Source organism: Gadus morhua, chromosome 5 (assembly GCF_902167405.1).
Source record: "Gadus morhua chromosome 5, gadMor3.0, whole genome shotgun sequence".
Classification (NCBI taxonomy): Eukaryota; Metazoa; Chordata; class Actinopteri; order Gadiformes; family Gadidae; genus Gadus; species Gadus morhua.
In genome coordinates this window covers 22244483-22270213 of record NC_044052.1, presented here as the reverse complement: position 1 = coordinate 22270213, position 25731 = coordinate 22244483, and the positions used below count along the sequence as shown (strand labels likewise).

Below are 25731 nucleotides of genomic sequence, written 5' to 3'. Positions count from 1 at the left end.
GTCTGTCCACTGAGGATCCCCCGGCTTCTCAGCCGCGACACGCCCCGGGGCCTGGTCGATAGACCGGGGCTCCGTCCATCGCTGGCGAGGTCTGTCCATCAGGATCCTCCGGTTCCTCAGCCCAGACACACCGCGGCCCGGTGGACAGTTGTACCGTCGACCCAGACTGCCACCCCGCCCAACCGCGCCTCTCTTCGATCAGAACAATCGATATAACCAATGAAACACGAGGAGTCGCCTGGATTGTCGAGCGGCCTGTTTTGAACCGTGCGTCAAAATGGCGAACGAACGGGCCTGCGCAGCGGGTACTGCGCATCCCCGATGGAGGGGAGTTTGGTGACGTAGGTTTGGAAACAAACACGTTCCTGCCGTTCTGCCCTCAGTGAGAAGATGTTGCTCCTTCCGACTGGAGACCATTCGAAGACCACAGCGGAACGTAAACCGCCCCGTCGAAGCACTCGATCTATGCGACGATGCAGAAGGTAATCCTTGTGCATGGCCCAGCACATGGACGGGGAGAGACGAGGAAAGGGGAGCCTTGCTGGGTTGAGGGGGCAGACTGCAGCCATTGCGGCTTGGGGTTGAAAGACGGCTTCCATTCTGGGCCGGAGTCCGCCATGTTTTCGAAAACACGCGGTGATTAGTGATGGAGGTCCGTGATCGTGTCGAGCCGTCGGTTTGGTTTGTCGTCGGCCGACATGCGACCCGGGCCGACATACACGACCCGGGCCGACGTACACGACCTGAGCCGTGTGGTGTGTGTTGGACGGACGATCGTGTTAGCCAGCATCAGCAGGATGGGTTTCTTCTTGTCTTATTATTATTTTATTTATTTTTTACTTATCCAGGATATTACTACAGTTGTGTGTTGGATATATATAACTAAACTTGTGTGTTGGATATAACATAACTATATATGACTGTAATTTTACTGCATAAGAAACATAGTTAAACATAAACATGCTAGTCACAGCCAGGCGGGAGCGCGTTTCATGGCCGCCACGTCGTACGGGAATAGGAAAAAAACTTTTTTTTATTTTTTTATTAGGCTTAAATTTAGGCCTACTTCAGTTTTGACCTGAACTGGATGCTTTAAATTAAGTCAGACGTTAAGGCCCGGCATGAGTAAATGCTAAAGGTGCTAACTTGATGTTTGGGGCTTGTACATCACAATGCACCATGGGAGTTTGGATGACAACACTTGGCCATTTCGAGATGAAAAAAGTGTAGTGCCGTAATTAACAATCCCAAGTAAACATAATTCTACCATTACCAATCCTATAACAAAACTTGGTTTTGCCAAGTCCCGGATTAGAAGCACAGTTGCAGTCTCAAACACAACGTCTCCCCATAATGTCAAATATGTAAGGGCTAATGTATAGAATAGGGATTGTTCAGAATATTTGATTATTCGATTATTCTTTCCAAGGGTCAAAGCCGATTTTTAAGATTTGGACCGGTAACATTTTTTCCGATTCAAATTAACAATAATTAACCGGCGATACTAATGTTGGACATCTCGAAGGGCATTACTTGGAACAATCATTAACCTCCCGTAAGGTTCTTGTGCAACGGAAACGTTCTCTCCAGTAAATAGGACGTAACTTGGCTACGACTTGGTAACGGGAGGTATTCTAGTCAGCTCAGCTATGAGCCAGAGAGCTAGCGTTATGCATTGTAAATATTTATAATTTGAAATTCGTACCAGCCTTTATACCACAGATACTCTAGGGACTATAGCATATAACCGCTTTGTCTGATTGCAGTTTAATTCATTTTTCAAAATTTGCCAGCCTTCGTTTTGAAGACCGAATCACCGCGCCATTCGTTTTAATGGGAATCGCAACAGTCTTTACTTTCAACATAAAGTGTACATGTTTGAAATTTGTCCAGGCCTTTATACCACAGATACTATAGGGTATATAGCATATAAAAGCGTTTTCTGAAAACAGTCCATGAAAAATTGAGTTATTCACATCCCTAGTATAGAACGTCAGTCACTATCGGGAAAATAAGGATGAACAGGACACCGACACGAAGCGGAGATGTCTTGCTTTGCCCTGACGGGTCTTATTTTTGATATTATACATTATCCCGCTTATTACACAGCTACTTGCCAAAATGAAAAACATTATTTCGCAAAGTGTGTCTCTTTACTGTGAGGGGGCTGGGGTTGTTAAATTACCGGACTATTTGCGGAGTAGGCAAAAAGACGTGAATCGGAGGCAAAATAATTTGCTTTCCTTGACAGCGGTCATTATATGCTTAGCAACAGTCTATTATCTAAAAATAATTCACAGCCGGAAGTCGGGAAGGCCCATGCAGGTGAACGGGACGTTCCACAGCATTGAGGAGAGCCGTTTAATAATAGTAATTATAAATTACCAAAACACAGTTACTTTCAATAACATTACTGTGCTCCTCTCCTTTTGAAACTGAGGCAGTAAGTCATCTGTGATGTCACGATCTACAGGCTGTAATAGCCATTATTCCCGCTGTGTTGATGGGAAGGTTAATGGCTTGACTGGTTCACGGAACGGAATATCTAGCTAGCTTAGCATCAGCGGTTGTTGCAGGAATAAGCTAGCAGATTTTAGATTGAATGGTCAAGTAGTAAACTAGAATGATAATCAGATTTAACATGAACTGGGCTTCTTGTAATATTTGTGATCTTCATAACTGGTATATGTGATGCATCACCTTGATGTCATCGATAGTGGCATATCCAGCAAATGAAAACATAATATTGTTCAACTGCAATAACCACCAACATTACCCTGTAACCCTGTGCACAACCACCATCCACCTCAACATTACACTAACTACGCTCACTACAGCTACTCACAACCTCAACACAACGATATACCATCCATGAGGGTCTCCTTACTTTCCTATTCTTAACAGTCCTATACCATGGAGGGTGTTTATTTGTATAAAACCAGACTTGCTAATAATAGTTTATGAATAAAGTGTATTTCGGGATACATACTGATTAACCTTCTTGTTCTCTTGGGGTCTCAGGCTGCAGGCTTTTTGTGAATCAGAATTCGCCATTCTTTGAATGTCTGCATTTCATTCATGGCCACCAAGAAGAAGCGTAAGGAGATGGTGTTTCAAAAGGAATGTACTAATGGCTATAGAAAAGCCTCAAAGCCTCCTCTTCCTGCTCCTTCCTTGGTTCTCCTTAAACCTGGGAAGGCCGAAGAAGGAGATGGAACTATTGTCACGGACAAAGTGGAAGACTGCATAAAGATGCCCTCGACAGGCGAGTCCCCCCCCACTACAGCGGCCCTGGAGAATCTGCCTGCCATGATCAGCTGCCACGGCGTGAGTGTCACCCTGGACAACAACGTCATGTGGAACAAGTTCTTCAGGTGCCAGACGGAGATGATCCTCACTAAAGATGGCAGCCGGATGTTTCCCTACTGCCGCTTTCGCATCTCAGGCCTGGATGCGTCTCAGAAGTACTCTCTGTTGGTGGACATTCAGCCCCTGGACAGCAGCCGGTACGAATGGACTGGACACCAATGGCAGGTCGCTGGAAAGGCATCACGCCATTTGAAGAGTCAGGCATTCTCTCACCCTGATTCACCGTCCACAGGGCAGCACTGGATGGAGCAGCCGGTGTCTTTTTATAAACTCAAGCTCACCAACGTGATCCCCGGCCCGGGAAACCTTGTCCTGCATCCACAGCATCGCTACATACCTCGTTTACTTGTCGTCCCTTTTTCTGCCAACGGCAAGAAGGACCTCAAGCTCAATGGACCTCGGGTTGCTACTTTCACTTTTCCACAGACTGAGTTTTTTGCAGTCACTGCTTACCAGAACACACGGTTTACACAATTGAAGGTAAACTATAACCCATTTGCTAAAGGGCTTAAAGATGAACGATCAAGCTTCCTGGCCCTGAAGCCCAAATCAGTTGCTAGCAAAGACTTGAACAATGAGCCAGACCCGTCCAATAATCAAACTCCTCTTGTGAAGAAGAGTTTAAAGTGTTTGCTGGCAAACCATAAGCCTAGAAGCTCCCCAGTAGCAGACCACCAGCATTCAGATACCTTGATACCTGCAGCTACCAGCTCCACTGAAGAACTGTCTAGGTAAGATGATGCTAAGTGGAAAATGTAGTTCTTGTTACACACATAAACCACTTTTTAGCCCAGTTACCCAACTAGCTAAATCGTTCAGACCAAAATCCTTTGAACCGTAGCCAAGATGTAGGCTATATCAGTCCCTCCAGGATTTCGCGGATTTACGCAGTTTTTTTGGTCTGCAAGTGTGAAACGTTGGACACGCACATGCTGCATGAATGCTTGAATCACTTGAAGTAGCAAACACGGAAGTAAGGCGGAAGGTAGTTTGTCGTCGTCAGTTCAAGACGACGCCACTGATTGGTTAGAATTGGTTAAAATCGCGACACCGACCTGAATTTGCGGTGATTGGTTGTTGCGTTGAAGTTGCAAATCGCAACATTGCGTAATCCTGGCGGGTCTGCTATATATAGTAATATGGTAGCTAGTAGGCTCACGGCCACTCAACTGCAACAGAGGGTTCTCGTATCATAATGGTTTATTTAATACACCGCAGTAATTTCCATTTGGCAGTACTTTTTTAGGAAAATCCATACACTAATTAATGCATGTTTATGGGCTTTCCTGTAAGTACTGACTGTAATAGTAACCCACCGGAATGGGTTAACGAAAAAGGCACCTTCAAATTCAACATTTCAGACGGTGCTGTATTTCACACTACTTTACATTTAACGGGGACTCCTACGGATCTGACTAAATCACTTAGCATATCATTTTCATGCCATTTCCATCTATTTATTGGTGTGTTTTTCTTGGAGAAAGCTTTTGACATGCAAACAATCTTCCCTGCATCGTCCTGTTTGTTTTAAAACACAGACTGCAACTATATAATGCTAGTTTATTATTTCACTGAAAAGTCCAGAGTGGGAAGTTTAATGTTTATTCATTTCTTTCCTCAGTCAGGCAAAGCCCTCTCGGAAGTTGTTTTCTGAACTGATCCGAGAGGCCCACGTCTCCCTGCGAAGATGCAATTTGGACAAAATGGTCACCAGTATGCAATCTACGTGCAAAGTAAAGGTACCTGAGTTTGAGCGCCCGGTTCCGACAGTTTGCCCTGCAGTCGATGAAAAGTCAACAACGGCTGCTTGTCCTGACCCTAAATCCCCAATAAAGCCGGTTATGTCTTCATTGGACAGCGAGAGTAACTCTGAACCTCAACCAGAAGTAAATGCGAGGCCACACAAGCGACCGGCGCTTGTTCCTCTTCCAGCTCTCGCCCGCTTCCTGTCAAAACATCAGTCGAAACACAAGAATGTGGGGACCAGACAAGAGTCCTTAAATAAACCACCCCCTGAGGCAACACCTCCCTCTAAAACGGCACCTTGTGAACGGTCCACTGTTGGTTCCCAACCTCGGTCAACCCTGCATCACCCGGAACCAACACAAGAGGGTCAAGTATTGGCTCCTCAAATTGTGGTTCCTAAACCTAAGGTACCGGATTGTACACTTGTGTTACCAAGCATCGATCTGCCATTATCTACTTCTGAGCAAATAGATTTCTCCACTTCTGCCCCTGAAGGGTTGCCAACAGCCATTGACTCAATCCTGGCTGACATTACAGACTCCAGTACCATAGCTCCATGTGTGTCGACCAATCAACCTGCCTCCCTCCTACCAGACTCTTCCCCCATAGGTTTTGAATCACTGTCTCCCGTCTCCTCACCAGAACCGTTACCCCCCCTACATGTGTCTCTCGGATTAGAAACCTTACCGTCTCCATCAGCCGTCGACACTACCCTGAAATGGCACTCGCTGTTTCCCCAGCCTGACCCATTTTTGACCTCGTATGCACACTTTTACCCCACAACCCATTCTCCTACACTAAGCCCCCAGCATCAGCCCAGCCAAGAAGCACCCTCTGTAACCCCTGACCCCTTGCTGCATGAAGATGAATACCAGTCCTTACCATTCCCGGGAGAGTTGTCTCCCCTTAATCTCCAGCTCTCGATGTCTCCAAGCTTCTCATCGCTGGATGGTGGCGCCTTGTCGCCTAGCCCTTCTCTCTCCGACCTCCTGTCCTTTATCTCCAACGACCACAACAACCTTCTCTTGGAGGCCGAAGTCGTAAGGGCGGAGCCTGTTCTGGTTCCCTGCCCGCCGCCTCCCCTCGCGGTCCCAATACCGAGGCCGGATCCCCTCCCTCCAGTAGAACCAGAACCGGAACCAACCACCAAGCCGATGAAGGGTAGGAAGAAGGGTAGGAAGGAGCCGTCCGAAACGGCTCCCAGCGACTCCGACCCCGTGTACACCAAGATGCAGCCAAGCTTGGAGGAAGTGGAGGAGCAGCTCTTCGTCTCCTTTACCTCCAAGGTAAAGATCCCTAATGCTGCCCTTACATTAGCTTGTGTGAAGTTTGTTCCAAATTGAACCACTTGGTGATTAATGAGCTGAATCTCAGTTCAAGTATTTCTGTTTTTAAGTTCTGATGTATTCGATGGGTTATACAGTGGAGTTTTTTCAGAATATCTTGGTCCATTATAATATCAAACAAACAATTCCCTCTCTAATATTTGATAACACGAGTAACAAACAAATTCATTCGTTTCACAGGCAGGGCTTTAGAAATCTCTATCTTTTAATCGTATTATTTTTATATAACCATTTTAATTAACTTTTTAGGAAGCACTTAAGCTCCACATTCAGGAACCACATGACGGCCCAGGGACCCAGCCTCTCGAGAGCTCCGGAGAAGATCCTCAACCAAATGCACCCTCATCAGAGGGAGAACCTCGTCCACAAAGCACACCTCCGCTAGACACGGGAGAGATTGGGGCTACTGCAACTGGAGAACATGCTTCTTCGGGTGATGTGGTAAAGGATTACAAGGGGAGCATCGCTGCCCTTCAGAAGGTTCTCCTATTGGAACTGAAGCTCATGAAGAACAGACAGGTCATCCACCCTGTGTTGCAAGAGGGTATGATTTATTAAATATTTATTTTTCTTATTTAAGACATTTGCATACAACAGCCACGTTTAATTACCTAGCATGGGTCCTTGCATCCTTCAGCCCTAATGGTCTTTATCCTTAAAGACAAACTGCGTTTCCTCAACCTGGACCTTTTATTTTCTGATCATTTTTGGTATACGGGACTATCATCATCATCCTAATAATAATAATAATAATAATTTACTTAATTTGTAGAGCACTTTACATTCAGAAATCTCAAAGTGCTACAGAGTTTAAGAGAGAGGAAAAAAAATAAAACATATAATGCATAAACAGTGAAAGGGAAATTAGCCAAAGGCTTTTTTAAAAAGATAAGCTGTAGTCTGTGGGGCCTTCAGGTGGTCAGGGAGGGCGTTCCATAGTCATATCCTAGTTTATTTTATCCAGGCCGGGATTATTCCTCCCCCGAGGTTGTGGCCTGTCTGACTCGTCGTAATCGTTTTAGGCGTTCTCGCTCAATACTGAGACTGAGGGTGCACTCACACTAGGCCATCTGGCCGTGGCCGTTGGCCGTCGAAACTGTGGCCTGGCCACGGTAGGCTCTTGTACATACGTCATCACGTCGTAACACGTCATCACCAAGCGTCCGCTGCATGGACCATAATAAAGTCTGCCGCCAGTCAGAGTTCGGAATTCTTGTGGGTTTTCTCCAACTGTGCCTGAATAGCATCGTCTGCCCAAATGGCTAACAGACACTCAACCTCTCTGTGGGACCAACGTGAACCAACAGTTGAACTGCTTGACGCCATGTTTACCGTTTAATGGGAAAGAAAGCTCGTCGCCTTTATTATGTCCATGGTTGTTGCATGGACTATACGTCATCCAGCTCAGGTTGCGTAGCCGTGCGTGTGCGCGTGTCGGCTCATTAGCATCTGTCCCGTGGCGGCCCGTACCGTAGCAGCACGCCTCTCCCAAGTGGCCAAGTCGGCCTGGCTTGCCAAGACTGGCCACACTCACACTGGCAGATTTGAGCACGGTTAGGTGTGAAAACGGCCACGCCCAGAAGGCCTATTGGGAGTGCACCCTAAGGTTGCCGCGGTGTGGACATTTTCACACCGAGTCATTTTCATACACTCGTGTCAACACCGGTATTACCGAGTAAAAATTGTATAAACTTTGAAACTAGGTCAACCGCCATCTTCTCCGTCAACTCTCCTCTCACACTCGGTGACAGCGTCTGGCAGCGCGCCAATTCTCGGTGACAGCGTCTTATAACGTTCTATATATAATAGTATAATATCATTTTATACATAATATCACGGCCAAAAGCTCTGGGGGCCTCCAGGTGGCCGTAGCGCCGGGAGCTCTCGTAGGGATTGGGTTTCGCGGGGTTTGTTTACCGGCGTTGCTATGGTTACCGCTCTTGGTCGTTCGAACGCTTTATTAGGTAGCCTATCTATTGGGTTTGTGTATATATATATATTTTTTTTTTTTAATGAAACAACACATCAATAATAAGTAGGCCGGATTAGACGGCGAATATTTTTTTTATTACTGGAGAAAAATATAAAATATCTCTGTGTTGCAGGTGTTGAGGCTAACACCGATTACTCGGTGTTGGCCTCAACACCGGTAATACCATATACCGCGGCAACCCTAACTGAGACAATTAAACAAATTGTGACTTGCATTAGTCCCCTAGACTCAAAATAAGAGGAGAATGGGTTCCATTGTTTACCTTTGAGTCTCATCCTATAACTTTTCATTTTTTCCAATTTGTGTGAACTCCAGTCGGATTGAAGATGCATTTACTGGATGCTGCGCTCGCTATAGACCTGCAGTACCTAGGGGTGCGTCTACCCGTCCCTCCTCATCCTTTCTCCTTGGAAGCGCAGGCTCCAACGGCGCGGGCAGCATCACCGCAAACATCACCTCGTCTGAGTGAGAATCCACTAATGTTTTAGCAGTGACATATAAAGTGTTGTTAGGCTACACCTCTTTAAGTTATAGGATAGCCTAGCCTTGGGTGGCTTTTTAGGTTGCTATGGGTTTGCCTAGCCTTTGGTGGGTGGTTAGCTTTGTAGCCGTTAGCCTATATTTTGATGGGTTGTTGCCTTGCTATGGTTTTGCCCAGCCTTTGGTTGGTGGTTAGCTCGCTACTGATTAACCAAGCCTACGTAGGTGGCTAACTTGCTAGGGGTCAGTTAAACCTCTGGTGGGAGGCTTGCTTTCAATGACGTTAGCCTAGCCAGTGGTGAAGGGTAAGTGTGCTAAGCACTAGCTCAGCCAGTGGTGGGTGCTTGGCCTGCTAGGGGATAGCCTGTGGTAGATGGTTAGCAATAAGATGAAAAGGTTTTGCAATGGGTTAGCCTAGCCTATAGTGGGCTGTTAGCTTGCTTGTGGTTAGCCTTTTCCTATATTGTGCTGGATGCATTCAAAACAATGAACAATGATGTCTTTGAATATTTGAAGCGCCCTATTATAATAACATACCCATATTGTTTCTGCAGGTGTGTGCTTGGACTTTGTTTCTAGGACAGGCAAGACCTCAGACATTACCCAAATCAAGGGTTGGAGAGAGAAGTTCCCTCCTTCGGAGTCGTCTACATCCTCTTCGTCCTCCAGGCCCGAAGGTTTGTAACTCCCGATTTAAACGCACGCTCTCGATAAACGTTTCGAATCTTGGTATGCTGGAGAATTGCAGCAACCATTTAATCGGGGTGTGTCTCATGTCGTAGCTGCTGTCTCGGCCGAGCATCCCAGTAAGAACTTGTCAGCCTTCTGCAGCGACATGCTGGATGAGTACCTGGAGAATGAGGGTAAGTTCCTCGACCAGCACGCCTCCAGCTTCTCCCAGGCCCCGCCCGAGCCCGTGGCCTACAAGCTCCCCGTCCAGAGCTCCAGCTACGTCCGGACCCTCGGCAGCGTCATGAAGAAGCAGCCCCTCAGCGCGCCCACCTCCGCCCTCATCTCCAGCTTCGTACCCCCCTCCAAGAGGCCCAGGCTGCCGCCCACCCCCACCAAGAAGCTCAGGCGAGACGGGAGGCAGAAGACCGCGGGGCTCAAACTGAAAGCGAAACCAGCGGCAGGCACTGGGGACTCGGCGCCGACCAACAGCGCTGTAGTGTCCCTCGCCCAGCCCCCGGCCCCCGCCACGTCTCAAGCCTCGCTGGCCACGCCCCCAAAAGTCCCGTCCCAGACGCAAGACAAACCCGAGGCACCCCCACCCCCAGCCAAGACCGCACCCCCTCCTGTCTCCACGCCGGCGAATGCCCCCTCGAAGAAGACAAAGAAACTGAAGTCGTCGCTCTCCCCTCTCCTGACGCCAAAGACGCCCGCGTCGAAGGACCTCGCTTTGGGCGTTCAGAACCTGGCCCCGCTGGAGTCGGACCCTGAGCTCGGCCCGGCCGAGGACGAGTCCCCGGGCCGGCCGCCGCCGCCGCCGCCCCGAGTCCTGGTCTCCGTCACGCTGCTAAAGCAGAGGGGCCTGGAGGAGGCAGCGGTGTGGGAGGGGCGGCCCCAGACCTGCGTCACCGAGGAGAGGGCCTCCGTCGCCCTCACGTCGCTCTTCACCTCGGCGGTAAGTAGCCGGGTGTTGCCGGGCGCCTCACAATTCGATTCGATTCGATTCTTTAGGTCTTCATTCGATTCGATTTCGATTCGATATTGATCCAATTGCTTCGATATCGATTCAATAATACGTGCAGATCACGGAAATACCTACCGTATTTTCCGCACTATAAGGCGCACCGGAGTTTAAGCCGCAGCAGCTAAATTGAATGATGTGTGTGTATATATATAAGCCGCGATGGAGCCGGCCGCTTAAAGGTGGGGGGGCGCGGACCGGTCATAGAGCCCATAGAGTTAAATTTGGTGGACGGTAACCTGTAAAATCCATAGATTTAGGAGGTCCCCTAGTGGCCGTTGGCTGTAAAGATCCATAGATTAGCTGCACCGTTACATAAGACGCAGAATCGAAAAATGGGAAAAAAGGCGCGGCTTGTAGTCCGAAAATTACGGTAAATATTATTTAGAATTAACCATTTCTTTGTGCTTTAACTAGCAATAAGGGAATACACCATGTACAGTATTGTTCCTGAGCTAAACTTGCAGCATAAAAGTTATAATCATAACATGGACAAATGTGAAAGTGCATGTACATTTAGGAATACTCGCTTCTAGATTACAAGACTGAGTATGCTTCTTTTTTTCTTTCTTTTTTTATGGAAAAAAAAACTTTTTTGTTCAAAAAAGTTCTGAATCGAAATTGAATCGAGAACTGATGAATTGATATATTTTTACCCAGCCCTAGCGATAAGGCCTCTTTTCAATACAGATAGCCCCTCCCAGCAGTGAGCCGGGCTGCGTTCACTCACCACCTGTGGTGGCGCCGTTGTTTCGCGTTGACATGATTGAAACGCAAGATGGATACATCCACCGACTCAAGGAAGGGCTTTCCTGAAGGGTCGGAAATGAGCTGTTGGAGTCTTCTCACAGATACTTAATCTCACTTAAGAGTTTACTTTGTTTCTGTGATTAGTTTCCTGTACCGCTCAGCTAGCTAGCTTAAAGTTTGTTTTTGGTTTTCGATGTGAAGCACTGACCAGGACACGGTGTTCCCCTCTTCCCCTAGGGCTTCGTACGCGAAGACCCTACTGCTCCGATCCAGCTGGTGAGGCGACCTACCCCAGCCTGTCACAAGGACTTCTGCCTGCTGGGCTGTGTCTGCTCCAGCCTGGCCCAATCCCGGCTCATCACCCACTGCGGCAAAATGGATTGCATGCTGGGTTGCAGCTGTCTGAGGCAGAAGGTGGTCCTGCTGAAGAACCTGGACGGGTCAGACTCCGGCTCCTCGGAAATTGACCCCTCCAGGAGAAAGAGGAAGAGGAGGATGAAGATGGCCTATGGTGGGTTACACGTTCTGTAGCAGCCTGCGTACTTCTAGTCCTGTCTAGGTTCTGTAGAAGCCTGCATAGGAGGTCCACCAGATCTACGTGCTAATTATTTATTAAGCTTTATGAAATGATTGGATATGCTTTAGAGTGTTTATTGATCAGGTGTAGCGGGAGTTTACTGATCGGTGTAAAGGGTGTTAATGGATCAGGTGTACAGGGTGTTTATGATCAGGGGCACAGGGTGATGATATCAGTTGTACAGGGTGTTAATTGATCAGGTATACAGGGTGTTTATGATCAGGTGTACTGGGGGTTTATGATCAGGGGCACAGGGGGATGATATCAGTTGTACAGGGTGTTAATTGATCAGGTATACAGGGTGTTTATGATCAGGTGTACTGGAGGTTTATGATCAGGGGCACAGGGGGATGATATCAGTTGTACAGGGTGTTAATTGATCAGGTATACTGGGTGTTTATGATCAGGTGTACTGGGGGTTTATGATCAGGGGCACAGGGGGATGATATCAGTTGTACAGGGTGTTAATTGATCAGGTATACAGGGTGTTTATGATCAGGTGTACTGGGGGTTTATGATCAGGGGCACAGGGGGATGATATCAGTTGTACAGGGTGTTTATGATCAGGTGTACTGGGGGTTTATGATCAGGTGTACATGTTGTACTGGGTCCATCCTTCTCGTCTCTCTTTGGTGTAGTTCTGAAGGAGACGGAGAGCGCGGCCCAGCCAGCCCAGCCGGTACGCACCTTGTGGAAGGGTGGAGATGTGGACCCTGAACCCATGTTCACCCCAGAACACCTCATACCCCCGAAGAAACAGGTACGAGCCCATTCACCGGAACAGTCTAGATCTCCTGGAACATAACCCTGGAACAGGGTCCACCGAACCGCAACGATGATCTAAATCGGTCGATCCCATTCGGGTGAATAACCCTAAACCTGCCTTTTGGGGGATTTGGTGCATGTTTCCGATGTAGGTCGCAGCGAAGTCAGAACATTTTCGAGTCACACCCCCAACAGCGTTTGCTGGTCATAGTTGAACACAATTGTCACGCACAATTGTCCCGTCACAAATAGTTGGAATCAATTGTGGGTTTGCCATAGCCTCAAAAGTTTAGGGCACCAGCAGAATCAATTCATCTTGTTCTGATCGAAGGTCAAAAGAACCACATCCGGTACAGAACACGACTGCATTACCGTCTGCACGCCTCATGCTGTCTACACGTCCTCCAACACTAGGAGCAGAGATGCTCCTCACAGGGCTTTATCCTTTATCTGAGCCCTCAGGATAAAGCGACCGACTAGGAGTCAGTTGCTTTATCCTGAGGGCTCAGATAAAGGATAAAGCCCTGTGAGGTCGTCGGCTAAGCTAGTCTGGGTTCCCATGTGGGAAGGAGTCTGTCCTGGGCTAAGCTAGTCTGTGTTTCCAGGTGCGACGCGGGGCTGGGAAGAAGGGGAAGACCTGTGCCCGGGTCCGAGGTTACACAGGGAGGAAGACGCTCAACCACGCCCGGGTAAGGACTCTGATTGGCTACTGGGAAGCTTGGGTAGTCTGGATTGGCTGGTTTGGTAACCAGCTTTATTTGTGTTTCAGAAGTTGGAAGGTGTCCAGGAAGCGGAGGAAGAACACACGCAGATCTTGAAGAAGACGACGGCCAAAGGGACAGGTACCTCATATAACCAGGTGTACACAAGTGGGACCGGGTATAACCTGGTCCAACCAGGTGTAGATCAGTATGATCAGGTATGGACAAGGGAAACTAGGTTCGGACAGGTATGGGCTTGTGTGGACTCGTGAAACGAGTGGTTGAGCGGTATATCCATGTGTAGACAGATGGTGTACTCAAGTTTATCCAGTTGTAGGCTGGTTTAGACAGGAATAACCAGGCGTAGACAGGTGTAACCAGGTGAGACCAGGTGTGACCAGGTGTGACCAGGTGTAGACAGGTGTGACCAGGTGTAACCAGGTGTAACACTGATGTATGATGTTATTTTAGACCTGGTGAAGACTGATATAACACTGCTCTTCACCTGTCATACACCTGGATTCACCTCTCTACACCAGGTGTAGATGGGGATATGTCAGGTGTAACCAGGTGTATAACGTCTATAACCAGGTGTCGACCTTCCTTTAGCGAATCACTGGTTTGGTCTCGCATCTCTCCCGACTCTAATCTCCAGAATCTCCCCCAGATCGGAGCAAGCACCTGGTGATCGTGGCCGAGTGCCGATGGCCCAGTACGGAAGTTCAGAACCAGGTTCTGAAGGCTGTCTGCCAGGCCATGGCCCAGGAGAAACTCCACACGCCATTCCGGATCGGCAAATACCATGTCAAACTCCTGAGCTTCAACATCAGAGAAGGCATCGTCCACTACAAGGTCCACATATCCGAAGGCAAAGCAGACCCCTCCAAAACCCTGCGGTCCACCACTAGACCAGGTCCCACGGGCCCGAGTAAGACAGGAGGCGAGGAGACGGAGGGAGGGGAAACTGTGCAGGACTATCAGGAGGAGGTTCGGGGAGAGAGAGCTGTGGAGTACTGGCAGAAGGAGGTGGAGGGAGAGGAGGATGTGGAGTACTGGCAGAGGGAGGTGGAGGGGGAGGAGACGGAGGAGGACGCTCAGAAGGAGGTGGAGGAAGAGGAGGCTCTGGAGCCCTGGCAGAAGGAGGTGGAGGAAGAGGAAGCTGAGGAGGACCCTCAGAAGGAGGTGGAGGAAGAGGAGGCTCTGGAGCCCTGGCAGAAGGAGATGGAGGAAGAGGAAGCTGAGGAGGACCCTCAGAAGGAGGTGGAGGAAGAGGAAGCTGAGGAGGACCCTCAGAAGGAGGTGGAGGAAGAGGAAGCTGAGGAGGACCCTCAGAAGGAGGTGGAGGAAGAGGAAGCTGAGGAGGACCCTCAGAAGGAGGTGGAGGAAGAGGAGGCTCTGGAGCCCTGGCAGAAGGAGGTGGAGGAAGAGGAAGCTGAGGAGGACCCTCAGAAGGAGGTGGAGGAAGAGGAGGCTCTGGAGCCCTGGCAGAAGGAGGTGGAGGAAGAGGAAGCTGAGGAGGACCCTCAGAAGGAGATGGAGACGGACAAAGAGGACCTGAAGGAGGTTAAAAAAAGGATGATGAAGATGGCTCTGCCCTTCCTCTCTGGACTCTCCCACGCAGGCTTCCTCTCAGCCAACCTGAAGGCGGCGGGGGGAGGCAGCCTACTGGTGCAGGTAAGAAGACCATAGATGATCAAAGCTCATAGGAACATCGTACTTGCTAACCTATGCCCTGTAATTAAAAACAATAACTCCTCCCTCTGATAATCTGACATACAACAGAATTTAAATATTGTATTATAACCCACTAAGGAATGTCCACTTTCACTAAGAGATGTCCACTTCTTACTTTATTCTTACTTTTATTTATTGTATTTTATTTATAATTTTCTATTTTATAATCTTATCTTCTATGCTTGTTATTTCTCTTTTGTGCGGCGCACCTGAAACTAAACAATTCCCCCCCGGGGATCAATAAAGTTTTCTGATTCTGATTAATCACGGCTTTATCAGCTGTCCGGCAGGTCTCAGCTAAGGCACTGCACTCCTGGATTCCTCAAAAATTTAAATTGGTATCGGCTGTCAGATGCACAAATGCAGGAAAGCTCCTGTCTGATATCGACTAGCAGCCGTGCTCTAGCATAGATCGATAGATAGATAGATAGATGGATAGATAAATACTTTAATAATCGCAGAGGGAAATTATTTAAATAAATAATTTAAATTATCATAAATTATTTTTATTTATAGCATGGACACAAGGACACCTTGGAGGACATCATGAGTGACATGCACAATGTCCTTCGGCAAATTGTGTAAATACTCCTGCAGATTACCAGGAAATGTGAAGAGCAGAAACTCGTGGGAGACCTTTGGGACCGCGAGCAGCTCTTCGTGTAGCTGTGTTCTGTGCTTGCAGTATGTCCTTGGTCTTGGGTATAGCGGGGGGGGGGGGGGGGGGGGGGTCGACTGGCTTGTTCATTTTAAGAAAACATCAATGCACATCTAAATGGCATGGTATATATCTATTTATTAACTTCTTTAGAAACCTGGGGTGATAGGAGGGAAAATAATATGTATTATTAAAATAGGCAAATTCTTAAAATGATGCCAAAATAAAAAAAACAGGATAAAAACGGTTTAATCTCTCTTAAATCAAACAATATCCTTCAAGGCATCTGAGCACTCTTCGTAAACCCATGCAAGAGGGGGCGGGACATATCTGCCCTGTCACTCATGTGTCCTTCCTGCTGGTGTCCCGGGACAGGTCAACGGAAAGCCCTACCCCAACGCTATGGTCCAGCTGGGCCGCATGGGAGCCTTGCACCCGGCCAACCGGCTGGCAGCCTACCTCACCGGGCGGGTGTGCCCCACCCAGCCCCCAGCACCCCCCGCCTCCAGCACGGCTACCACCCCTCCAGCCTCCGGTGAGCAGCATGTGGTACCACGTCGGCCCGGGGGGGGGGGGGGGTGGGTGTGTGTGTGTGTGTGTGCCGTGTGTGCCGTGTTTGAACTGTGACGCCGTCTCCTCCTTCAGACCTGCAGAGTCCGCGGGTCGGGACCACAGGACCGGGCCCCTCCTCTCAGAGGACAGGCGGGCGGATGTTCCGGTTGGTTCCGCTGAGCCAGCTCAGGAATCCGAAGGGCCGTGACGGGACTCCCGGGAACAACGAGGACCGCAAAAGCATCTTCATCACCGCGACCGGATCCAGGAAGGTGATTCAGGTGCTCTCTGTGAAGCCCGCCCCGTCAGCGGGAACCTGCAGGTTTCGGCTTGTCTCGGCCGGCGACCGCAGCAACGCGTCGCTCAGTCTCCCCCTGCCCAAGCTTCCCCCGCTCACACCTGCTGGTTCCAGTGGAACCGACCAGAGCGTCAGAGCTGCTGGTTCCAGTGGAACCGACCAGAGCGTCAGAGCTGCTGGTTCCAGTGGAACCGACCAGAACGTCAGAGCTGCTGGTTCCAGTGGAACCGACCAGAACGTCAGAGCTGCTGGTTCCAGTGGAACCAACCAGAACGTCAGAGCTACTGGTTCCAGTGGAACCGACCAGAACGTCAGAGCTGCTGGTTCCAGTGGAACCGACCAGAACGTCAGAGCTGCTGGTTCTAGTGGAACAAACCAGAACGTCAGAGCTGCTGGTTCCTGTGGAACCAACCAGAACGTCAGAGCTGCTGGTTCTAGTGGAACTGACCAGAACGGCGACATCCGACGGATCGCTTATAGCGGAACGGACCTGAACATCATCTGTGTGGACAACGAGTCCGATGTCCTGACGAATGAAGGGCATGTGGGCGTGGCTAGGATATCCTCCAGGGCCTCGTCGGCCGTTGTGCAGAGGGCAGAGCATGACGTGGTGGTTTTGTCGTCCAGTGATCTGAGCGATTCGTCCTTGGACAGCAAGCGGGAGGACGGGCCTGGCGACGGCGCTAGGCGAGACAGGGTAAGTAGGGCGAGTAGTAGGGTTGCTCAGTTGTGGAAAAAAATCATAATCACGATTATTTTGGTCAATGTTGAAATCACGATTATTCATAGGATAATTTTTATTGAGTTTGGAAACATGATGTATTTATTCAGCATGTCTCTCCCCAAAACACTTAGTGGCTGAGAACTCGCCTTAAAAAAATACACAAAATGGTCAAAGAAAATGTTGAAATCTAAAATAAGGTTCAGATATGTATCCAGCTGTTCTATCAACTTTCTATAAAACATTTAAAAAAAAATCAATAATCGAAATTTGATTCATCGCCCAGCCCTAGGGAGCAGTAGTGTGTGCGGTTGTCTGTGGTGTGTTGTGTTGTCAGTGCGCTACAGGGTTTGTGTTGTGTCCCACAGCGTAACAGCCGTTTCAGGCTCTTGGAGGCGGAATGCAGAAAGGCCATCGATGTGGGGGTAGCCAGACGGCAGAAGGAGATGGGGCTCGGAGAAAAGACTCCCAAAGTCACAACCATCAAGCAGGTCGGTCCCCACGGTTACCCTCACAAAGGTGTCTGTTGCGCAGCAGTTGAGGGTTCCGGTAGCAGAACAGGAAGGTAACGCTACGTGTCCCCGTGCCCAGGCCCGTGAGGAGTTGCTGGAGCTGAGGAGCTCGGAGGGCAAGCTGGCGCGACTCAATGTCGCGGCCTCACCGAGGAGGCAGCGAGGGGAACGCATCAGGGCTCTGGCCCTCAGGACAGGTGATCCAGCAACCCTCGACCCCTTCACACCCTCACACACCCCTAAACCCCTCGCACTTCACCTCCTCCCACCTCACCTCCCCTCCCCTCACACACCACCCGTGCTCTGGTTCCAGGGAGGTCAGAGGCGTCCGTCTCCAGAGAACTGCTGCTGCTGTCCAATGGGAACGCGCAACCTGGACGGACAGGAAGTGATCCGCCGTCGGCTCCCGAGGTCGTGGCTCGGATGGAAGAGACGGACTCCGATGAGGAGAACCTTCCCTCAGACACGCGCGACTACATCGGCAGCAGCGTCCGTGGTGTAAGAACAACGCTCCGGCCCTGGTGTAGCACACCACCACCACCACCGTCCATACCGTGGGTGCATCCAACTTAGATTGTGTGCGGATTGTTGACATTTCGATCTGTTGCAGGACGGCAAGGTCGACATTGAGGCATTGGCGGATGACGTATCAAATACCGTGGATGACAAGAAGTATGAACCTGTCACACGCATAACGATCGACACGCGTTGATCGTTAGCAGCTATCCAGACAGTTATCTGATGGTTAGATGCTAACCCGGTGTCTCTTTCTAGGTGTCTGGTCACGGCCTTCAAGTCTCTACGCTCTGAACTCAACTGTATGACCGCAACCAAAACGGAACTCCTGGCCTCGGTAGGAAAACAAAAGTACTACTTGTGCTGCTTCTAGTAATTGTTCTAGTACTGCTACTAGTACTTCTGGTATGACTATTGTTCTGTTTGTGTTCTGCAGGCCTGCAGCGTGATCTGTGATCTGAAGGACGAGGAGAAGCTCTGTGAGAAGGTTATGGTGGCCCTGAGACACCAGCGAGCCCGCCTCATCAACACCATCTCTGTTAGATCTGGTGAGAACCTGGTTAGGGTGAACACTGGAGAAGCAGGAAGAACCCAGTAGGACCTGGTACAACACTAAGGAACCAGAAAGACCACTAAAGAGCCCAGTATACACTATGTATACTGTGTATTAACATCAATACTGATACTGGATCAGTGTACTGTGTTCACATCAATACTGATAATGGATCAGTGTACTGTGTTCACATCAATACTGATACTGGATCAGTGTACTGTGTATTAATATCGATACTGATACTGATACTGGATCAGTGTACTGTGTTCACATCAATGCTGATACTGGATCAGTGTACTGTGTATTAATATCGATACTGATACTGGATCAGTGTACTGTGTTCACATCAATGCTGATACTGGATCAGTGTATTTTTGTTTGTAGTATAGTTGTGTGTCTTGGTCTGGGGCTTGGTAGATGCCGTGTGATTGGCTGCTGTGCGGTGTGGTCAGCTCTTCTGGTTCTCTCTCTCTCGCTCTCGCTCTCAGGGAGGTCAACCAGGAAGATCCTGGAGAAGCTTCAGAGCATCACAGCCAAGCAGCGGCAGCTGGAGGTGAGGCGACCCAGATTCCTTCCAGCAGAGACCGCCACGCCGCTGGACCTCTCGTCCACCACCAGACCACGGAGCCAGCTCCCAGCTCCACCCTGTGCTGCACAGCTGGATCCGCCGCCCCCCCCTCCTACAGCCAGGTCCCCCCACAGTGCTACCAGGCTGAAGACCGTGCCCAACATCCTGACCCGAAGGAAGCCGCCCTCTCCGCCTTTGTCCCCCTCGCCGTCCCCTCCCGTCGGGTGGAGCGAGAGTAGAGAAGGTAAATAGCTCCGTCAGGATCTCGGGCTCTAGTGGTTCTGGTCTCGGGGGGTGTTCTGCGGAGATGATCATCTGATCCTCGTTTCTCCAGCTCCGGCCTTCCACACCTCCATGATGCCAGCCGGCCTTGTTTCCTTCCTGTGTCCGTTACCAGGGCAACAGGTCCTCACACTGAAGCACATGGCGTATGAACCGGGAGCCCCGCCTCCAAACCCAGGTACTTAACAAGTAGCTCTTACAGGTACGCCCCTCGTTACAGGTAGCTCTTACAGGTACGCCCCTCGTTACAGGTAGCTCTTACAGGTACGCCCCTCGTTACAGGTAGCTTTACAGGTACGCCCCTCGGTACAGGTAGCTTTACAGGTACGCCCCTCGGTACAGGTAGCTCTACAGGTACGCCCCTCGGTACAGGTAGCTCTACAGGTACGCCCCTCGGTACAGGTAGCTCTTACAGGTACGTCCCTCGTTACAGGTAGCTCTTACAGGTACGCCCCTCGTTACAGGTAGCTCTTACAGGTACGCCCCTCGGTACAGGTAGTTCTTACAGGTACGCCCCTCGGTACAGGTAGCTCTTACAGGTACGCCCCTCGGTACAGGTAGCTCTTACAGGTACGCCCCTCGGTACAGGTAGCTCTTACAGGTACGCCCCTTGTTACAGGTAGCTCTTACAGGTACGCCCCTCGGTACAGGTAGCTCCTACAGGTACGCCCCTCGTTACAGGTAGCTCTTACAGGTACGCCCCTCGGTACAGGTAGCTCTTACAGGTACGCCCCTCGTTACAGGTAGCTCCTACAGGAAGCTCTAACAGATTCTCCCCTCGTTACAGGTAACTCCTACAGGTACGCCCCTAGTTACATGTACCTCAATACAGGCAGCTGATTACAGGTAGTTAGTTATATGTAGTTTGTTGCAGGCAGCTGATTACAGGGAGCTTGGTACACGTTCCTCGTTAAAGGGGACATATTATGAAAACAACACTTTTCCTGGGATTTGGGGTGTTGTTTTGGGTCTCATACACATACAAATGTCTGACTGAGACATGCATTTCTGAAAGTACCCCGCCTACAGTTACCAAACGAGCGAGTCAGTTTCGGCGCCCCCTCCTACATAGGAAGGGGGCACAGTTGAATATTACCTCCCACTTCCCGACTCCCCTCCAATCAGAGCATAGCTAAGATTTTGTGGTAGGTCCATGGGACCAGCGGACGAGCAGCTCCGGCGGGGGGAACTTGGCCGTAGGGATGCGCGATATAAACAATATACGATATAAACGATAAAAAATGGCCTACGATAGAGATTTTAGTTACATTGCCCTATCGCGATAATGCATGTTTGACGCGATATATCCATGACCCGCGAAATATAAAGAGCGGGTCATGGATAGAGCTACGAGCTGCAACCGTCTGCAACGCATCGTCCGCGAAATTTAAAAAGAGCCACGAGCTGCAACCAGCTGCATTGCATCATCCGCGACCCACGAAATTTAAAGAGCCACGAGCTGCAACCGGCTGCAGCGCATCATTGTCATCTAAGCAAATATGGCTGAAAGCGAAACGGAGGAGGTGGTGATTGCGCTCATTTCATGTTCATTTTAAAATTGTATGCGTTCACTTTGCACTTTTATGTTTTAATATCAAGTATCTGTGCACACACTTGGAATATTTTTCTTTATTTAAAATAGCCATGCCTAATACTGGACGTATTTCCCTAATTTACAGTATCCGTTTCTTTATTAACAAGACACCACCAGTTTTAATTTAATTAGAGAAGTATACGTCATTACAGAGAAGATTTTTTTCTTTGTTAAAGTCTCTGCAGCTACAACATTATGTTGTATGATTACAGTTTTGCACAATAAATGTTCTCAAAACGACATACTATGTTTCTTTCTTTTGTTTTATACATTTAGCAGTTTGGCTTTCCTTAGTCTATGTAACCTGTTCTGAAATGGTTCTATTATGATTTATATATCGTGATATATATCCTTATCGCAATAGGTTGCAATGTATATCGCAATATGGATTTTAGGCCATATCGCCCATCCCTACTTGGCAGCAGCCCTGCACAGCTAAGCTCCGGGAGTACAATCCCTTTCTCTGCCGGACTGCCGCCGAAGCTTCGGCGGCAGTCCGGAGGAGGAGACATGGAGGAGAAAGGGATTGTACTCCCGGAGCTCAGCTGCCGGACTGCCGCCAAGCTATCCCCGTCGGACTGCCGCCGAAGCTCCAGAGGTGGTTCAGCTCCCGGAGTACACCCGCCGGAGCAGCCGGAAAGCTTCGGCGGTAGTTCGGAGGCTCAGCTCCCGGGGTACAAACCCCAAAGAATTGGGGGGGTTCCTTTCCCCCAATTCTGCTCAACCATGGCCGAGATATCCCCCACTATGAGTCTTTACTTGTTGTGGAAGTACCAGAGACGTCAGACGCAGTCTTTATGATTCATAATATCATCCGAGGCGCATGTTTTTGGCCGTGATATTAGATATAAAACCATATATAATATTATTACTATATAGATATAGAGCTCCATGACTCTGCAAACGTCAACAATCCCTTGTCCTCCATGCTCCATGTCCTCTGACAGCTCATTGGTCAATGGGCAGCAGCTCATTTGCATTAAAGCTACAGACACCAGTAACAGCGCATTCTGAAGGGACTGAAACAGAGGGGAATAGCGGTAGGCAAGATTTTTTTTCCTAAAAGTTTCCAGCAAACAGCTTCAAAAACATGTTTTCTGGAACTCAAATACTACATATACTTGTTTGGAAAACACCATAATAGGTCTCCTTTAAGAAAGCTTGTTGCAGGTGGATCGTTAGGGTTCACTTGTAACGGGCAGCTCGTTATGGGACCCCGTCCTGGCCCCTCCTTCCAGGGTCTGATTCTACCTTTGTTTCCTCAGGTGTGGCTTCAGTCAGCCTAGATATCGCTTACCCAGCCAATGAAAACATACCTCCCCCCTGCGTGTCCCGCCCCTCCAGCAGCAGTATGTACAGCGCCGCAACGTTGCTAACCCTGCTTGCTGCTAACCCCACGTCACTAACTAAGAGAGGAGGGATGCGCCGATGTACTCCTACTGTGAGGTTCACCGTAGCTCCCCTCGGTATCTGCTGCTATAGCACTCAGTATAGCAGTGTCATATCGGTGCATCCCTCCGCTAGTAAACCCACTAACCCGTGAACATATTAACCGAGTAACCAACCAGTAGCTGACCAAGCATCAGATTCATATAGTGGCAATAAAAAAATAAATAATAGATTTGAGTGTGTAGCCCATGTTGACATCTGCAGACTGTTTCTTTAATCTTCCGAGGTTACGAGTACTCTGCCAACGCCCAACCCTTCAGAACGAACACTTCTAGAACTCAACATCTGTTCAACATAGTTGGATAATAACGTTCTCAAATCGGCATTCTGAAATCACCTTTGGGAAAACGGGTTTTTACAAAGGTAAAAAAACAACAACTGGATCCTCTCTGAGGAGGATAGCTTGTGACCTGTAGGACGGTCGGCTTGTTGGCTGTAGCCAGGATAGCTGCAGTGATCTTGGCTCGTTAGCCGGGGCAAGATTGTCTGTGAGGGGTTAGCTTGTCAGCTGTAGCGAGGTTTGAATGTTAGCTGTAGCGAGGACACCTAGTTAGTCACATTCATAGCCTCTGCTAACGCCGATGCTAATTGGTTTGCTCCACAGATGGTCCTTTCACCACCCTCTTGTACCTGGTGCCCTCAAACACAGCCCTGCAACAACTACAGGGGCCGGCAGTCGAGGAACCTGGGTCCCTACCCCAGCCCCAGACCCTCCAGGCTGGGTCCCTACCCCACCCCCAGACCCTCTTCTCTGCTGGGTCTCAACCCCACCAGACCCTCTTCTCTGCTGGGGCACCACCACCACCCCACCAGACCTTCCCTGCTGGATCGATACCCCACCCCCAGACCCTCCCCTCTGGGGTGCCTGTGGCCAAACTTGAAGAGTGTGGGCCCAGGCCCCCGGGCCCCGTCCTGCCCGCGGCCGCCCCCCCCTCGGAGACCCGGCCCGCACTGCTGATCCCGGACGGGGGTAAGGCCCTCTTCCCTCCCCTGAACCAGCTCTCCTTCCTCAAAGCAAACATTGGCTCGCCGGCAGACCGGACCGCGCTCTCGTTTGTGCCCGGACACCCGTTCTCATCCCTGGGCCGTGAGCCCCACAAAGACGGACCCCTCGGACCCTCCCTGTCCACTGAGGACCTGACGGAGGCCACGCAGGTCGACACTCACCTGGAGAATGCAGCTGGCCCGGAGCCCAACGGTTGCCACGCACTACACTACCCACAATGCAGTTCAACGAGTGGTACGCTGACACTGCCCCCGCTGCTGCAGATGAATGTGGGCGGAGCCAAAGTGAGCGAGTCCACCAATAAGAGAGCAGTGGGTGCGTGGAAGCCTATGCCCCGCCTCGCTGCTATGGGGGTGAAGGGGGGGACCCCCCATCTGACCTCTGCCCCCTGATCTTGTGTCCGATCTTACCCCGGAGGACACAGATGTCTGGTCTGTCCCCTGCCGTGGTACACTCCCTGCTAGGCTAGCGCTCCCTGCTAGGCTAACGCTCCCTGCTAGGCTAACGCTCCCGGCTAGGCTAGCGCCCCCGGCTAGGCTAGCGCTCCCGGCTAGGCTAGCGCTCCCTGCTAGGCTAGCGCTCCCTGCTAGGCTAGCGCTCCCGGCTAGGCTAGCGCTCCCGGCTAGGCTAGCGCTCCCTGCTAGGCTAGCGCTCCCTGCTAGGCTAGCGCTCCCGGCTAGGCTAACGCTCCCTGCTAGGCTAACACTCCCAGCTAGCACAAGTCGCTAGTGTTCTTATCCAATCCGACTGGACAGAAAAGCCGGTTTTCCTTATTTATCGCGATGTGTCCCACATTTGAGGGGAGATAAACGTTGCCATGACGACAGGGTACCGACGGGACCAACGGCTGAGTGAGTTTAGGAGGGATGTCTGAGGTTTCCAGGGGCAACGGAGACTGAGTGCCTTCTTACAAGCCAAAGTGTGTGTGTGTGTGTGAGAGACACTAAGCTGTAGAACTTGGTTTCTTCACGTTGATCCGCTACACTGGCGCGTTCTGACAGCGGTTCCACTTAACGGAACGGTTCAACGGTGGAGAACTCTGGTTCTACGGCCGTTTCAGACCCACTGACGGATCTCTCCTCAAAGGAGGCCTTCTGAACCACGAAGCCCTCTGTCCTCAAGTCCTCCGGTCAACCTTCTGACCTCTGGCTGAGCGATGTGGCAACACCTCGCTAGCCCCTACCCACATGCCACGCCCCTTTACACAGACCCCGCCCCCAGGGAGGGTCAACCAGGAAGTGAGGAACCATGAGTAAGAGTGGAGTCCTTTAGCCTGTGAACCTTTACCATATATATATTTATGTATATGTTTACTTTGTATATTCTGTACAGTTTTCCCACGTTTTGGGATTTCCTTTGTTGTGCATTTGAGGAACATCTTGTATTTTTGTACCGATGTTGATGTTAATATGTAAGTATGTTTGTGGTAAACTAAACCTTGCACTAATATTAATCCAATAAACAACGTTTATAAATATCCTCATCCTCAATTCTTGTTTTAACTAGAAAGTACTGAGCTGCTTAACATAGACCTAGCAGATGTAGAGCTGAGAGCTAGTATATGGAGAGCTGGTAGAGATAGAGATAGTTTATGTAGAGATAGAGATAAGTTTATGTAGAGCTGGTAGAGATAGAGCTAGTATATGTATAACTGGTAGAGATAAAGGTAGTTTATGTAGAGTTTGATAGAGCTAGTAGATATAGAGCAAATAGATAAAGCACTATTAGACATCGAGTTCGGTTGTATAGAGAGCTGATTCAGATAGCTGGTGTATATAGACCTGATCGTAATAGAGCTGGAAACTGTTTACACGTCGCATAAGTCTCATTCAATGACACCGACATGTGCTTTTGCGTTGTGGTGTTGGTTG

The 25731-nt window shown here is 49.7% G+C and overlaps 1 protein-coding gene across 1 annotated transcript; it reads left to right on the top strand.

The window, feature by feature from the left end:
- The first annotated feature begins 336 nt into the window (after positions 1 to 336).
- On the top strand, positions 337 to 25339 carry mgaa (MAX dimerization protein MGA a). The gene is made up of 24 exons (XM_030356050.1): positions 337 to 482; positions 3022 to 4100; positions 4991 to 6401; positions 6711 to 7005; positions 8770 to 8919; positions 9489 to 9611; positions 9717 to 10558; positions 11612 to 11885; positions 12590 to 12711; positions 13322 to 13405; positions 13486 to 13558; positions 14085 to 15091; positions 16185 to 16344; positions 16455 to 17356; positions 17749 to 17871; positions 17972 to 18089; positions 18206 to 18390; positions 18503 to 18564; positions 18667 to 18745; positions 18845 to 18956; positions 19450 to 19773; positions 19864 to 19989; positions 22671 to 22754; positions 23459 to 25339. Exons 2-24 carry the CDS (start codon positions 3079 to 3081, stop codon positions 24250 to 24252), a joined length of 8472 nt encoding a protein of 2823 aa, XP_030211910.1. The 5' UTR covers positions 337 to 482; positions 3022 to 3078; the 3' UTR covers positions 24253 to 25339.
- Positions 25340 to 25731: the final 392 nt, after the last annotated feature.